The following is a 17,869-nucleotide window of genomic DNA, read 5'->3' as shown; positions in this document are numbered from 1 at the left end:
TTAATTTAAAATGATTTTACTATTTGAATTATTTTATATTTAAAAAATTATAAATCAAATGATGTACACTTTACTAGTATATGTTTATGCTATATTATAAATCAAATCAATTATTTGAGCTGGTTTTGGATATGTTTGTGTTTCTTTTAGGAAAACAGAGATTTGGGCAAAGCATGGCTGATGTGACTTTTTGTAATGTGAGATATAGCAACCTCCAATCAACTTAAAATTTCCATTTTACAGAGAACTTATTTCATACCCATGGTTTTTGTTGGAGGGAGTTGTGCTTATTCATTTGTTCCCTTTGACTAGTGGACACATAGGGCATTTTTTTTTCTTAACTAGTTCATAGAAGTTTACCTTTACCCCAGTTGGCAGAGCTCCACGTACTGTTTATTGAGCAACTGAGATAATGAGAGGCCTTGGCACTTCTGCGGCATGTCCCACAGTCATTTCGTAATGAAGACTCCAAAAACGTTTTCTGAGCTTTGTTTCCATTCGCAAGTGGCTATTTGGATAAAGTTGGCTCCAAAGCACATTTCAGTGTGCTGAGCATTTTCTGTATTTCTAGTTTGTGCTTGCCATACTATTGCGTTCAGTATAGTTGGAAGGGCTGTAACTTTCACCACTGTCAGCCAAGAGAAAGGAAAAGGAATAGGACTAGAAGTATGTGTTTTGTCCCACCTTTTTACTCATCAGTAAATGTGCAAAAGTAAATGTTCAAACTGTTGAAGGCCTGGTGTTACTCAAGTCTACAATAATCAACTGTTGTATATTGTAAGGGAGGCAGGAAAGAATTAAGAACAGGAAGAGGTTTTTTCCCCCACCTCCTAATTTTTTGGAGTTTTCTTGATCTTCACACTTCTAAATGTATCAAACATGACAATTTCATGAATATATCAAATTATTCATAATACATTTTCAATTCTTATATTCTAGGGAAAAAACCAAAGTGACTCTTAAAGGAGCACTTAAAAGTAAATGTTGAATCTGTTTCAATTTTCTCTATATATCTATTCTTGATATATCTAGATATATATATCTAGCCTTATTTTTTTCTAAATTTTTTTTCTGGAAATTTTATATCCATGTGCAAATCTCAGCTATTGATTGACATGTGGTAGATCCCTCTCCTGGCCCTGTACTAATAATACTGAAGGCTGAATTCAGGGAATATAAGAATGTCTTTTTAAAGTTGTTTTGCAACCTGAAGGCTGCTGTGACTTCCAGCAAGTGTAATAATAAAATCCTGAAAGGCTTCTGATGCTGAGTTCCCATGAACCTGACTTTAATGAAAGCCTCAGCTTATTTCCCTGCTCTCCAATTTACCTAAGACACATCTTCCTCCTTTCCCTTCATTGCACCATCTAGAGCCTAAGCTTGCCTTGAGATCTATTCAGACTTTAAATAGAAGCACGGAGACAAGGTTCACCAGCAACCACTTCTATTTAAAGTTCCTTCAGTCCTGAGAGTCACTTGGAGCCAAGGGTGTGACACTTGCTAGAAAGGATTGCATGAGGATCAGGCCAGTACGACCTGAGTGCCCTTTACCCTTGCCTTACTGGGGAGCTCTTCTCCCCTTCCCGGTGGAGACTTGCCTTTCTCTTCCTTTTGGGTTGGTTTACATCAAGAGGCTGATGTGCAGTTGCCAATAGGTACTTTTCAGCAAAGTGAAGCATAAAGCTGAAAATCAGTTAAAAAACTGAACCCTCTGATTTCGGCTTTGGAAGCATGTTAATCTTATCAAGTGATAGGAAATCTTGTATTCTGAGGATTGTTAAATAGTTTCAGAAAAAATTAATTCCCTCAATAGGAACCAGAATTTCACAGTAAGTGGTGGTGGTCGGGGACATGACGTGTTGAGAGTTTTGTTTTTAAAGTGAAACTTTAATATTATAAAAATAAGTATTGAATATTTGATTTTTGCACCTATGCATCAGTTCTTTACATGAACAAAAATAGCATCAGGCGTTCATTGTTTTTTTTTGGCAGTGTAATTAACTCAATAAATAGCATAATAAAATAATAGATATCCTTTTTCCATTTTTGCAAGATTAATGGAGGGCCTCAGTTTTTCTCAAGGTCCTTCAAATTAATTCTCTTTTGAAACACCTCTTATGTCGTCTTCCTGACCAGTTTCCTTGTTTCCAGTTGTTAACTTGTCTAGTCCTTATTTTTCAGAGACTCACTTGTAGCCAAAGCAGTTTTCCAAAATTTTTTCATTCACTTGAACTCTTGGATACTTGGCATGTTTTCCAACTCGGCTTTGCTTTGGATTGACAGTGAGCTGTCTGAAATATCAGGCAGTCAGTGAAAGTAGAGACGAATGTAGAGCAAGCCAGGGACCTGTGTGGGAATCTGTTGATGAATGGTCAGTTCTTTAGAAATTATTTTCATATCTGAAAACTTTGCTTTACTTCTAAGCCTTATAACTGCAGGAACACAGGTCATGAGAATCTCACCCCATGATATATTTCATCATTCCACCAACCATATGTAGCAGGTTTACTTTAGGTCTATTTGAAAATTTAAATGAGTTAAAATCAAATTATATATTAATGTTCTTAGAAGTGCTGGGGAAAGCATTGCTAAGAGAGGAGGTGAACTGCCAGAGGACTGTAGGTTTGTATACCACACTAGAAAATCACTGCAAGGAATTTGGCAGTGCTTATTGATTAACAGCTAGATAAAAAATTCGTAAACCATTTCCATAATGGGCTTAGTTGTATTTTAAATATTCCTCTGTGAGATGTTAGCTCCTTTCCTGATTTACCATACAGTGAAGTACTGCTCACAGCATTGCTCACAGTGAAGTACTCACTCACATATTGCACTTCCTTTATAAGTGATCATTGCATTCACTGTATTTCCTGAAGGCTGCCCTCGGAGCCGGCTTCTCTGACAAGACTCCTGCTCACACTGTCACCATGGCTTGCATCTCTTCCAACCAAGCCATGACCACAGGTATGTATTTTTTTGACAGCAGAAGGTACATGTTGGTTCTCCTTTGTCTTTTCTATGATCATTAAACATTATTCTTAACAGAAATAAATGATCTCTGAATTTGTGTGTTTCAGAAAATACGGTAGCATTTACATTTTTTTATTTTTGATGGTAGTTCTCCACCTTTTTCTTGCCCTCCATACCTGAGGACCACAACCATTTGTGTAATGTCTCCATCAGTAGTGTGGCTGGCTATCACAGGGATTATTAACTGCAGGGGGTGCTTCTGGATTTGAGGCAGGAGGAGTTTATCACCTGCTAGGTTTTAAGATTAGGTGATTCTAGCATGATACTCCCCCATGAAGATGGTGGCCCTCCCTCCACCATCATCATAGCGATAAATCACTGACTTGGATGGTACAGCTCTTTGCTCTACTTTTCCCCCACATCTTGGCCTTTTTATAATTATTTACAAATTCTCACAACAAACTTAGCAAATCTGTGGAACATTTTGTAACACCAGCCCTTACTGTGAAAAGACAGGAAACCTGAAAGATACAGTAATCATGTGCTCTCTTAGTGACATCAAGGCCAAGTGGCCAGTCCAGCATAAAGGTGGCAGGGAATAAGCTGGAGGCAGAAATGGGGGCATTCTCCACTCTGCACAGGATGTGACTGCTTCCAATTAGAGCAACATAGTACTTGCCAGTGGCCAAAGGGCAGAGGGCAGGGGGCTGCCTTACATCTAAAAGCCATACTTTATCTAGCTTGTAGTAGAAACTGAAATTATAGGAAAAAGAGTTGTTACCAAAACTGAAGCTGGAAACATGTGAAATATGCCACATGTTCTGCTTTAGAATATGATTTGTTTGAGAATTGGTCCAGTGGATACTTCCAAAAGTTGATGTCCCTGTAGCCTGAATGAAATTTGTTTTCTCTAGTGCACTGAATGTATTTTGAGTCAGTCAAAAAAATTATCCTAATCCCTCTGAAAAGATAAAAACCTGAATTACACATGTTGTACAGTGCTAATAACTATTGTACAATTTTTAAGTCAAGCCTAAATTTAAGGAAAAAAAAAGAAGCTTAAATTACCAGAGGTCTGTTAGTTTATGCAAAAGATGCTCATGTGCATATGACCTGTGCCCGTGCCCTGTAGCTGTCGGCCTGATTGCTTCCGGCCAATGTGACGTGGTCGTGGCGGGTGGTGTAGAGTTGATGTCTGACATCCCTATTCGCCATTCAAGGAAAATGAGGAAAATGATGCTGGATCTCAATAAGGCCAAGACTCTGGCTCAGCGACTCTCTATAATCTCTAAATTCAGATTGAATTTCCTATCGCCAGAGGTAAGACTCGTGAATGCTAACATAAAGACTTATGTTGCCAAAGCATCCCACTGCAGAGATTTAGATAGATAAGATGGCATGGGTTCAGTTATGTTCTATAGCTGTGAATTCTGTTAGTTACAAGGAAAGGTTAATTATTAGGTCAAGACAGAGAAAAAAATAGCAGTTAGAAGATTTGAATTTGGAAGCCCCTTTTTTAGAGATGCCTTGCGGACAAAGAACTTCCCTTGTCCTAATCCTGATTGATCGTAGACTTTAACTTTCCCAGATAGCCCTAGGTGTGGTATAGCACCTGTTAACAGTGTACCTGGTCCTGAACATCTCCTTTCCCAGCTTCCTGCAGTGAGTGAGTTCTCCACCAGTGAGACCATGGGCCACTCTGCAGACCGACTGGCTGCTGCCTTTGCTATTTCTCGGGAGGAGCAGGATGAATACGCATTGCGCTCTCACAGCCTGGCCAAAAAGGCACAGGATGAAGGACTCCTTTCTGATGTTGTGCCCTTCAAAGTACCAGGTAAAACAGCTCGCTCAGCTTTGTAAAGGGAAATGTTTCTTGATATTGTTAGAGAGTTCTGAATTTCTTCTAAAACTCCAAAAACCCTAAGTGATTTTCAATGAATATTTCCAAAATACTCAGCTTTTATTCTTAAATATTGACTCAGGTTTCAATTTTTGTTGTAACATACGTAAGCATTTTAAAGAGATGTTTTGTAAGTCTCCTTTAGGTCTGGCAGATATATTTTAGTTCTTACGTGCATGCCTGTTTTTAAAGTTCTGTATTTATAAGTCTTCTGTAAAGAAGAGCCAAAAGTAAATGAATATCTTAAGAAAATAAGTGATCCTTTTTAATGTTAAATCATTTAGATTATTTCCCAAATGTCCTAAGAGTTTGCTTTCGTATTTGGTAACATCTTGATAACTATAAAGAGCCTTCTTTTTAGTGAATAGTTATGGTTTACATTTTATTTGTTCTTGTAATTTTAAAGCATATTTCTCTGTAGAAGATATATAAAGCTTATTGAGCTTAGAGTTAAAAATTCCATATTTTTATAGGAAGAGATACAGTTACACAAGATAATGGGATTCGTCCTTCCTCTCTGGATCAGATGGCCAAACTAAAACCTGCATTCATCAAGCCCTATGGCACAGTGACAGCTGCAAATTCTTCTTTCCTGGTAACTATGTGTGCTATATGTGTTTACTAGTGATCTTTTATATTTGTGTATTCTCAATAGGAAAGCCTAAAATATATGTACTTGTGTGTATTACGAATAGAGACTTAAAAACATACTTACTCAGACTTCCCTGGTGGCGATGTGGATAAGAATCCACCTGCCAATGCAGGGGACACAGGTTCAATCTGTGGTCTGGGGAGATTCTGTAGGCTGTGGAGCAACTAAACTTATGCACCACACTATTGAGCCAGAGCTCTAGAGCCCACCAGCCGCAACTACTGAGTGAGAGAGTCATTTCCTAGGCAGGTTGATAAGTCTAGGGGTCCCCAAAGAGAGAGGGGTCTGGAATTCTCAAGGAGGAAGAAAGGACAAACTTTCTTTTTTTTCCTCTACATTCCTTAGGATTATATAACAATAATGTATCCTGCCTGAGGACAGTCTCTGGATTAAACCTTCTAGCTAATCCTGTTATCTTAAAATGTAAATTATGGGAGTAGGTCTGCTGAGGTCTTTACAACCTCCAGACATTCTTTTGATTCCTTGTAACGACTAATTGGAGAGTATATAACTACATTGCTAACCCTAACACTTTCTGCCCCCTTCATCTCCTTTATATTTTAATAAAACTTTAGTACACAAAAGCTCTGAGCGATCAAGCCTTGTCTCTGGCCCCGGATTGAATTCTTCTCCTCTGGAGGCCAAGAATCCCGGCATCTTTTTGTGGTTCAGCAACAACTTTTCATGAGCCCACCTGCCACAGTTACCGTTGGCCACAGCCCACATGCCTAGAGCCTGTGCTCCACAACAAAGAGAGCCACCACAATGAGACGCCTGCCCACCACAACTGGGGAGTAGCCCCCACTTGTCACAACTAGAGAAAGCCCTCACGCAGCAACAAAGACCCAACACAGCCAAAAATAAATAGAATATACTTATCTATTACAAACACTATTAAAACAGAATCTGTTTTTAAAACCATAAAAATCACCTGATCCAGTCACCATTCTAATACAAAAACACTGTTCTCAAAAAAAAAAAAAAAAAAAGCTGTTCTCTTCAGTCACTTCAGCAGTCAAAAAATTTTGCCTGCCTGTGCTGGGCACTGGAGGTAAAAAGAATAGTTAATTGTAGTGAGAAAGTTCTGTGATGACTGTAAGCATTGACTCTTGGAGAAGATACATAGTTGGGTGAGTAAGAGAGTCTTTTTAGAGGAGGTAATACTTGATCAGTGAATCTTGAAGGAAGGGTACAAGTCAATTTAAGAAGTGTATAAAAGGCTTTCTAGGCAAAGGGAATGGCGAATGCAACTTTGGGAGTTAGGAGAACAAAGGGCCTCTTTGGAGAAAAGCCTGGTTGGAACACAGGATATGAATTTAGGGAGTCCTCTATGACTTGGAGGACAGGGAAACCTGGCATGCTGCAGTCCATGGGGTCACAGAGAGTCAGATACAGTTTAGCAACTGAGCAACATAAGACTTGAAAAGTAGGCAGAGAGAATGACAAGATACTTTTTCTAGTTCTGATTGTTAGAAAATTATGTTTTATGTTGACCCCCAAATTACTTTCCTATAAGCATCATGGAGTAAATCTACTCTCATTTTTGGTTGTTATTTTACTTGTATGCAGGTAGCTTCATGTCCTTGCTTGGGTTTTTTTTTTCTTTCCTCCTCTATTAAATGTCCCTCTTGATTCTGCTTCTGCTTGTGAGATGTGATTTCCCTCCTTCTACCTTGGGTGCAGTCTTCAGGATATAGTTCATCTGGTCAGTGTTTCTTTTTACAGTATCATTCTCCTACCCAGACATACAGTCTAGAAAGAAACACAGGCAAATGTTTGATATATTTGACCTTGATAAATGACAATTTAATGCCTGCTCTTGAGCTTAGGAAAGGATACCTGAGGTGATTTTAACAGGATGGTGTACCACCTGGTAAAGCCTGAGCAGTGAAGGACTGGTTAGGTGGTTATTTCTAAAACCAAATTGGATGATAGGTTCATATGGCATCGGTTACACTCTTGGCAGATCTGAACCCCCTTGAATACTTGTGAGGTGTGCAAAAGGTTCAGGTTTATTCATCAAAATCAGAAACACAAGTCATTAGAGGTAATACATCACAGATACATGGGTTTTCAGAGATGCTGTTAATGCACCGTATTCATTGCGGTTTTTCACAATTGCACATTGAATATAGTAATATGATGTTATTATGTATAGTCACCTGTGTTTCCAGACTTTATGGCCACCTTATTGGTAGTGGCTGCATAGCCTCTTCAGAGTTACTGAGTTAAAAAAATATGGTCTGAAATTACGGTAGAGATTATTTTAATTTTGTCAATTCTAGAGAGTAGTTTCTTTTTCTTTGGAATTTTGTGGGTTTTTTTTTTTTTTTTTTTTTTTTTTTGAGCTTTTTCTTTTGAAACAGTAGTAAAGGCCTTTTGTGAGTAGTACTAATTTGTCCTCCACTTCTTCTTCGTGGTTTGCTTGTTATAGAGTCTTTAAATTGAAGAAAATCATGTACAAGCCACAGGCAAGAAACAGCTGAGAAGCAATCCAGAAAATACAAAAATAAATCAGTAAAGAAGAGATTTGGGGGAGGATTAATTCACAAAATCCCTCGTATTCTGTGCCAAAAGCAAAAAACTTCTAGTTTATTATGAATACATATTGAGTTACCAATTCTCATCATTCATTTTGATAATTATGATACTTTTTGAATAGACTTTTCTACCCTCATCTGCCCAAAATGGGTCAGTGTGTGTGTGTCAAATTGTGACTTAATGATGGATAAAATGGAAAGATTTTGTTATAGAGAGTCACTCTGTAAGTGTGATGTGTTGGTAAATTTAGGAACAGAGCATAGAAGATGGCTGAAGAAATAGCACCAGGTAGGCTGCAGTTATTTAACATTTTTGTTCCAATTAACATTTCAGACCGATGGTGCGTCTGCAGTGCTGATTATGGCAGAGGAAAAAGCTCTGGCCATGGGTTATAAGCCGAAGGCATATCTGAGGTAAAGTAAGTATTCAAGTAAGTTTCCTCTGGTTTCTTTACTTTAGTACAGAGCTCACCCTTCTGTTTTTTACCTAGGGATTTCATGTACGTGTCCCAGGATCCAAAAGATCAGCTTTTACTTGGGTAGGTAGCAATGTATATTCTTGGATTATTCTAGAAAATATTGGTTACCCATGTTTATTACATAGATTTTAAAAGTATATAAAGCACTGAGTTCATAATTGTTTTGTAAGTTGGGTTTTTAAAATAATAATCCTTTATGTTGTGTTATCGTTTTATAGTTTTATCACTTTTCTACTTTTTCCTATGCTTTTCTACTACAGTTATCATATATATACAACTTTATATCCTTTTTTACATTAAGATGTCATAAGCATTTTTTTATACTGCTACTTACTCTGCAGCACAATTAGAATAACTTTTTATAAAACCCTCCTAATGTTTAGATAGACTCCTCTCCCTTCCTCACAAGGCTGTACCCTCACTAGCCTCCATCATGTTATTTGACTAGCCATGCCCCTTATGCTCTGCTGTTTGAGCTCTGTGTTCTTCTGGCTCTTCACATTATTAACTTGCCCTTCTCTTTTATTGTCTACTTGCTTATTATCTCTTTCTCTGAGTCTAGAATATCAACTGCAGAGGGCAGAGGCCATGTCTGTTCAGTTTACTGTTGTATCAACAACACTTTGTTTGTAGAGTAGAATCAGTGAATGAGTAGAGGACTTTCTAATAACTGTAAAATTCAGTTTGGGGAATATGAAAGAGTTCTTTAGTTTAAAATGAAAGTTTTAATATTGTATCACTAAATTTTTTCTTCTCAGACCAACGTATGCTACTCCAAAAGTTCTGGAAAAGGCAGGATTAACAATGAATGATATTGATGTTTTTGAATTTCATGAAGCTTTCTCAGTAAGTCACTTTAAAGACACATATCAAAGGACTATAATCATTTAATATGTGTGAAACAAGTAGAGCTTTATGTTTGAAGTACTGACTTAACACTACTGGGAGGAAATCCAGGGCTACACCCACAGTGTTGAAAAACATATCTTTTGAAGCTATTTCTTTGAGGCCCTTCAGAAGTATCAGGTTGTTTCTTTAGAAAATATTCATGGAAAACTGATATAAAGATTTCCTTAGCTCTAAAGTTAGACAAACTCATGCATAAAAGAAAGCCTTGAGGGATTTTACTACAAGAAGGTCTTTATTGAGTTATTTTCCTTTCTAGGGTCAGATTTTGGCTAATTTGAAGGCCATGGATTCTGATTGGTTTGCACAAAACTACATGGGTAGAAAAGCCAAGGTAAGTTTCTGGTTAAAAATATGCTTGAGGAAAAAAAAGATATGCTTGAGGGATTTTCCTGGCAGTCCAGTGGTTAAGGCTCCATGCTTCCACTGCATGGGATGTGGGTTCTATCCCTGGTGAGGGAATTCAGATCCTGTATGCCACACATTGTGGGACCCCCCCCCCCCCACCAAAACCTTTGAATTTCCAAAGCACTATGATATTTGGAGCTTTAATACCTGCTAATAAAAATATGAAGAGGAAGGCTGCTGCTTCTTAGGAAAATTTTTGTGTGTTATTTCATGTATTTATTTCTTAGTTGAAAAATACCTCCTGGAAATTCTTTGGAAAAAATAAAAGCAAAAACTCAAATTGTCTTTTGTTTATCCACTCTGATGTCAGATGAAAAATAAACAGGGCTCTTGGCTTTCAGAATTGATTTGGAATTTCTTTTGTAGTCAAATAGCATATGGTGGGTCTTTAAGAAAGTTATTTCCTTCTATTGCTATTACTTCCTGTTACTCAGAGCCTGGCCTGATTTTTAAGTAAATTCACCTTTTTATTTGTGTTTATTTTTGTGGGAGCCAGGTTGGATTGCCTCCTTTGGAGAAGTTTAACAACTGGGGTGGATCACTGTCTCTGGGGCACCCATTTGGAGCCACTGGCTGTCGGTTGGTCATGGCAGCTGCCAACAGGTTACGGAAGGAAGGAGGCCAGTATGGTCTAGTAGCTGCCTGTGCAGCTGGAGGGCAGGTAGGTCACAGAAGCTTAATAGGAGTTTCCAGAAAGTTATTTTCTGGAAACAAACTCATCCAAGAATGTTTAATTTATCTTAATTCGATACAGTCTTAGAGTGATTTTTCTGATGACACACAACTGGGAAAAAAAAGCCCATTTTTGAGGGCTGGGGAGTACAACTTCAGTCCTGAGAGTACTTTGAATGAAAGAAGCTATTTAAATCCAAAATTTTTTCCCCCTAAAATAATGTTTACAGGTTTTATTTATAAAAGTTACATGTGCTCATTATGGAAATGATGGAAAATACAAAAAGTATGTAGAAAATAAGACTAGAATCACTTATAATCTCATCAGACACTATCATTAATCATACTTTGATATATTTTCTTCTTTAATAATAAAATTTTATTCATTTAGTCACCTTGAGACCTTATCTATAAAATCTCTCCAAGAGGAAAACTGTCTTTCTTGAGAAGTAAACTATACAATGGAGAATTAATTTACCTCTGGATAACTTATTGCTATTTAGCTGGGGAAAATTTTGTTTTCTACAGGTTTTTTCTATCTGTTTTACTTGTGTTACCGACAAAACTTCCTACCTGTAGCATTTCACTGTGGGACTACAATCCAAAGGAAGGCTGGCTGTAATCTGGTTTTTTTTTTTTTTAACCCTGCTGGAAACAGATTTGATTTTTCACCAGATAATAGAATCTATCTGTTGCTGACCAAGATGAATAAGATATGTAAAAGTATAAACATCTTGCATTTAAAAGCCTTTATTTATAGCTTTTCCTCAGAGACTTTGAAAAAGCAAGGGGTCAGTTATTTTTAGGTTAGAATCTTTTAGACTTCATGATTGGAAGTATTTCTAATCTGGGTAACTTCGTTTACAGAAAACCATGGTTGGTCGGGACTGGAGCCCTCCTTATCTTTCTATGCCAAGATTCACTGGGGGAGATAACTGGTGCACAACGCTGTACATAGTGCGTAGTCCACACCAGTCAGTGTCCTTTGGTTTTGAGTGTTTGTTCCCTAATTTTTTAATCTAGCACATAGAGGATTAGTAACCTAATGCTAGATGGTTTGCAAATGAACAAAGAATAATATCCAATGTTATTACTTTCCTCTAGAAGTTTAAGTGTAGTGAGGAAGGAGATGATGCATTCTAGACACTAGATTCAACTTGGCATTGTTTCATTGAGAGCCAAGTGAGTGCTGTATAGACATGATTAGATCAGAGGAGGAATCCGTCATTGGATCTAGAGCAGGATTTCTCAGCTTTGGCACTAGTAACACTTTGGGCTAGGTAATTTTTTGTTTGGCTGGCAGGATTGTGCTGTGTGTTGTAGCGTGTTTAGCATGGTCTCTGTCCACTAGATAACAGTAGCAAACAACCCCCCTCATTACCCCCTCTCCCTGTCTCACCATATACACACAGCTGGGACAATCAGAAATATCTCCAGACAGTGCTGAATGTCCTCTGGGGAGGGTGGGGAGCAAAATCACTGCAGTTGGGCATCACTGATGTAGAATACTATAATAGATTTGGGACATGAAAATAACACAGCTTAAATAAAACAGGAGAAGAAATATTCTAACTTATTATGTATCCTTCTAGGACAACCCCAAGTCAGTCAGACCTTCCCACCCCTGTTCTTTTGTTTGATTGTGCCTGTATCAAGGGCATTTAACAGTTTGTTTTGAACTACAGTGTATACTAGATTGAGGATAGAAACCACGTAACAAAACTTTGTACCCACACAGTGTTTAACTCAGTGCCTTGTAAATAATAGTTCCTTAATAAATACTCCAGTACTTTGGCCACCTCATGCGAAGAGTTGACTCATTGGAAAAGACTCTGATGCTGGGAGGGATTGGGGGCAGGAGGAGAAGGGGACGACAGAGGATGAGATGGTTGGATGGCATCACTGACTTGATGGACGTGAGTCTGAGTGAACTCCAGGAGTTGGTGATGAACAGGGAGGCCTGGCGTGCTGGGATTCATGGGGTCACGAAGAGTCAGACACGACTGAGCGACTGAACTGAATAAATATTGTGGGGATTGAATTGAATCTAGAAGTAGGGAGATTAGTTAAACTGTTAACTGGATTGATAACAGTCCAGAAGAAAGAATGATTATGATTATCAGATAGGATTTAGACTCATGACATCATACATTCCTATACTAGGGTTAAACTAGGGAGGTAACTGTACTGTGCCTAGTACATGGGAAGGGGTTTTCTACTTTTTGACTATTGTGGGACCGCAGCTTATCATCTCCACATGCATAGAGTAGTAAAGAATAGACCAGGCTTTGGAATCATCTGGTTTCAAGTCCTGACCCTGTTATTTGATAGCTTTCTGGATTTGGTGAGTAATGTAACCTTTTTACATTTTTAAATAAAAAGCCCCCATTTTTCTTATCTTTCTCCCAAGAAAGAAAACTGTTGTCAAATTCACTGTATTGTGTTTATTTTTATACAGCTAAAAAAAGCCACTGTGGCTTATTTTAATAGCAACCACTTATGGAGCATCTACTAGAAATCAGATTCTACTAGGCAGACTTTGATACACACGTGTATGCATGTATGTGTGTGTGTGGTGTATGTATACACACACATTGTATGCTATCGCTTAATTTAATGCTCACAAAAATACTTTGATGTGGGCGCCATGAGCCCCATTTTACAGAGGAAGTTGAGGTTCAGAGTGGCTAATAATTTTCCCAAGATCACACAGTGTTTGAATGGCAGAGTCAGGATTGAGTTCCAAAGCCTGTACTTTTCCCATGGTTCTCTGCTGCCTCCATACTGGCTGGATTCATTGCCTTTCATTGCTCTAATTGGACTTCTTTTTTCTTTTACAGGGCCATGCTATGATAGTAGAAGCTTATCCAAAATAATAGATCCAGAAGAGGTGACCTGGAGTTTCTGTGCAGCACTCGGCCTAGGCAATGCCATTTCAATGCACTATTCAATGATATCTCTAGTTCCCAGCTCCTCTTAGGAAAGCAAAATTTGTGGCCTTTTGTTCAATACTTTGCAATTAAGCCTTTCCGGTGTTCTGAGCTTTCCAAGAATCACAGCTTACTCCTCTTTCAGGGATTCCTTAGTTACCAGAATCTCTCACAGTGATAAGTTCAAGCAATTGTTTTTGGTCTCTATTTTCATTAAGGACTGAATGAGTGGCTGCAGTTTTGGAAAGAAACTAGGTGAGATTTGGGATCACCTTTGTAACATTTGCAAATTATAACTCATTCCTATTTGTGACCTAACGATAAACATTTCCTATAAAACACAAAACCGGTGTGCCTAAATTAACTTAATTATGGGAAAATAATTCAGAATCTAAGCATCACTGAAAATTTACAGTAAATGTTTAGATGTATAAATACCTTGTTAAAAGTGTTAGTCATGTCCAACTCTGTGACCCCATGGACTGTAGCCTGCCAGGCTCCTCTGTCCATGGAATTCTCCAGGCAAGAATACTGGAGTAGGTTGCCATTCCCTTCTCCAGAGTATCTTCCTGATGCAGGGATCTAACCCACATCTCCTACATTGCATGCAGATTCTTTACCATCCGAGCCAACAAGGACGCCCATGTTGGTTAACCTTAATAAAGTAGAAAAGTTTGAGAATCATTTGCCTTGTTTTATTAGAGGTAAGAGGTGGTTCTCTTGTTTTAGAGACAGATTTTGCCTTGGACTGCTCATTTGTAACTTCTAACCATTTTGGTCCACCATGAGGCTGCTAGGAACATAAAGTCCTGCTTTAGAATAACACCATTTTTTCCCCATTGTCCAATTGAAGTAAATTTATTTTATTACTGTTTGGAGATGTTTCTGTTTGCCAGGTGTAAAGAAATTTTAAAGATTTGGTCCACATACTAAAAATCCTCAGTTTTTTGACAACCAAACTGCATTGAATAACATGTGTGCTCGTGCTTTGAAGCAAAGTCTCAGCTGCAACCATTTATGTGAATGTTGTTTAGATGTATGAAAGTTACTGGCAATCAGAATCATTCTCTAGTTCAGGGACAGTTTAGGCAAGGGAGCAAGTGCTAACCTCTTAAAAGGTTATTTGAGGATCCCAGCATCATTTCCCCATGATTTCATTGGTAAATTCTACATAACTTGAATTTTTAATGCTGTAAATCAGTATATTTACAAATCACAAGTATTTACTCTAGATAAGTGAAATATAAAAGGTAAAAAACTTTTTTAAATTTAGGGAAAAATACCGCTATTGGGATGGGTACTTTTTTTAAAACAAGACAGTAAAAGTGTTACCATAAAAGAGAAGATGTATAAGTTGGCTTAAGTTGAAATAAGAACGTTTGTTCTTTGTATGATAGAGCAGCAAGAGAAGCCACAAATGTGGTGAAGATACAGATACAACTTAACAAAGAATGTGCATATATGTATATATATATATATATATATATATATATTTTACAAAGGTATATTATACATGTGATAGAGATATCTCTTTTATATCTTTGTCATATACATAGGATAGATATCTTACAAAATATACATGATATAGATATATTTTACAAAGGATCTGGGATATATACAGAATTCCTGTAAATGAGTAAGAAGAGAGCATGGTAAAAACTGGCAAAAGATATTAACAGGTTTTTTTTTTTAAGAAAATAATACACAAATGGAGAATAAACATAAAAAGATGCTCATATGCTCATTAGTCGTCAAGAAAAACCAAACTAAGATCATGATGAGGTATTAGTTTATGCCTGCTAGACTGGCAAAAATAAACAGGACTGAGAACACTAAGCGTTAGTGAGAATGTGGACAATAGGGACTTTTTATACCTGCTGGTAAGAATACAAATTGCTACAACCATTGTAGAAAACAGTCTGGCATTATCTTGTACATTTGAATATGACACATGGCTTATAGTCCAGCATGTCCGCTCTTAGGTATATTTCCTGAAGAAACGTGCACACGAGTTATCAGGAGACGTGTACAAGAGTGTTGATAGCAGCATTGCTCTTTAATAGCAAAATATTATAAATAAAAAATGTTCATCCACAGCAAAATTTCAAAAACAAGCAAAACTAAGTATACTCCTAGGATGCCTACATATGAGATGAAAATATTTTCCAAAACAAGAAAAAAAAAGTCTTATTGAAGAATTCCAAATAATATGTGTAGACCCCATACTCCCGCAGGTGGAGCACGCCCTTCCCCTGGTGAGTGTGGGCTGGACTTAGTGACTCAACTCCAAAAAATAAAAGTATGAAGATGGAAAACCAGGCAAACTTACAGTGGAGAAACCTGGCAGACGCTAGCTTAACTAAGAGCCCAGGGTTATCATCATAGTGTTGGCATGTGGATATCACAGACCTGATGGTGTCATGTAATCAAAAGGGCCCTTCTCCTTAGTGGTATTCTTTCCGAGTACCCATAACCTAGTTGAATCTTTAGACAACATCAGACTAAATTGAGGGACATTCTACAAAATTCTTGCCAATACTCAAAACTATCAAGGTCGTGAATAACTGTCACAGACCAGAGGAGGTTAAGGAGATCTGGCAGCTAAAGGTAATGCTAGTATCCTGGGTGAACACTAATAAACTGATGAAATTTGAATGAAATCTGGAGTTAGTATTTAAAAAGGAGCCCAGATAAAGGAACACATATATGGTGAAATTATTTTTGAGAAGAGTGCCAAGACTATTTAGTGGGGTAGGGACAGTATTTTCAACAAATGGTGTTGGGAAAATTGTAAATACACATACAAAATAATGAAGCTGGGCCCCTACTTTACACTCTACAAAATGAACTCGAAGCAGACCAAAGACACAAACATGAGCTAAAATGATAAAACCCTTAGAAAGAAACAGAGGGAAAGCTACATGATACTGGGTCTGGCAGTGATTCTTGGATATGACACCAAAAGCACAGGAAAGAAAAAAAAAATTGGAGTTCACAAGAAAACGTCGGTACATCAGAGGACACGTTGAAAACACAACCTATGAAATGGGGGAAAATCATATCTGATAAGGGTTATTAATTCAGAGTATATAAAGAACTACAACTCAACATCTAGAAAAACAACACAATTTAAAAATTGGCAAATGATTGAATAGACATTTCTCTAGAGAAGATTGACAATGAACAATGAGTGCATTAAAAGATATTTCGCAACACTAGTCATTGGAGAAATGCAAATTAAACTGCGACTTCACAGCCAGTAGAATGGCTACTTAAAAAAAAAAAAAAAAAAAAACCAACCCTGAAAATAACAAGTGATGAGGATATGGAGAAATTGAAATCTTTGGTACTACTGATGGGAATTTTAAATTGTGCAGATGGAATGGAAAATAGTATAGCAGTTCCTCAAAAAGTTAAAGGTAGAATTACCATATGACCTAGAAGTTTCTAGTATATAGCCAAAAGAATTGAAAGCAGGGTCTCAGAAATATTTATACACCCATGTTCATAACAGCGTTATGCACAATTACTAAAACTCGGAAACAACTTGTGTTCGTTGATGGACCAATGGATGAGTAAAAGGAAGGCAATCCTGTCACATGTTACAACACGGATAAACCTTGAGGATATGCTAAGTGAAACAAGCCAATTACAAAAGAAATACTGTATGATTCCACTTGTACCAGGTATTTAAATATGCAGAACAAATTCTTAAGGACAGTAGAATGGTGGTTGCCAGGGCTTGGATGGATGATGAGGAGTTGTTTAGTGGGTACAGAGTTTCTGTTTTGAAAAATGAAAAGAATTCTTAAGGTTGGTTGCACAGCAGTGTGAATGTACTTAATATTACTGAACTGTATATTTTTAAATGGTTAATCAATTCTATGTGTATTTTATCACAGTTAAAAACAATTTTTTTTAAGGTAAGGGAAAACATTCAGAACAGAGGTTACCTCTAGGTGGGGGGCAGTGGAACTGGATTGGAAAGGAGCACATAGGTTAAAGCTATGTACCATTTCAAAACATTTTATACATACAAGAGACACCCGCGTTATTTTCATTTGCATGACTGCTACAAAAGCCCATCCTTGGCTGTGGTGATTACAGTTGTCTCCTTAAAGTTTGTTCTTAAATAGCTGAAACTGGTTATATTCTTCGTAAAGATCCCAACTTAAAGTGTCTTCCATGTAAAACTTTAATTACACTCTGTATTCTACCTGATAACCAATTGCGAGTGGAGCCTTTACTTGCCCTTATTTTCTTTCATTCAGACTTTGGAAGTTTGGCTCCCCTACCCTTTCCCCTCGGCTCTCCCCTGCCCTCAGCTGTTTGCTTCCAACAGTCTCTGCTTCCATCTTTCCTGAGAGAAGAATTTTAATTTTCTGCCTGGCTCCTCCCTGTGTCCTTTCTCA

The 17,869-nt window shown here is 37.5% G+C and overlaps 1 protein-coding gene across 10 annotated transcripts in view; it reads left to right on the top strand.

Annotated features, from left to right (window-relative positions):
- Nucleotides 1-14,141, top strand: part of HADHB (hydroxyacyl-CoA dehydrogenase trifunctional multienzyme complex subunit beta) — a 30,099-nt gene extending 15,958 nt beyond the window's left edge. For 5 of the 10 annotated variants that reach the window (XM_024998284.2, XM_015473532.3, XM_024998283.2 and 2 more), the window contains 10 exon segments: nt 2,877-2,964; nt 4,103-4,290; nt 4,624-4,804; nt 5,344-5,465; nt 8,397-8,476; nt 8,554-8,601; nt 9,300-9,387; nt 9,707-9,781; nt 10,352-10,516; nt 13,368-14,141. In XM_024998284.2, coding sequence (XP_024854052.1) covers nt 2,877-2,964; nt 4,103-4,290; nt 4,624-4,804; nt 5,344-5,465; nt 8,397-8,476; nt 8,554-8,601; nt 9,300-9,387; nt 9,707-9,781; nt 10,352-10,516; nt 13,368-13,403 — 1,071 coding nt within the window. In that variant the 3' untranslated portion in view covers nt 13,404-14,141. 10 annotated transcript variants of the gene reach the window in all.
- The last annotated feature ends 3,728 nt before the right edge of the window (nt 14,142-17,869 follow it).

Source organism: Bos taurus, chromosome 11 (genome assembly GCF_002263795.3).
Source record: "Bos taurus isolate L1 Dominette 01449 registration number 42190680 breed Hereford chromosome 11, ARS-UCD2.0, whole genome shotgun sequence".
Classification (NCBI taxonomy): domain Eukaryota; kingdom Metazoa; phylum Chordata; class Mammalia; order Artiodactyla; family Bovidae; genus Bos; species Bos taurus.
This window is presented reverse-complemented; position numbering and strand designations above follow the sequence as displayed.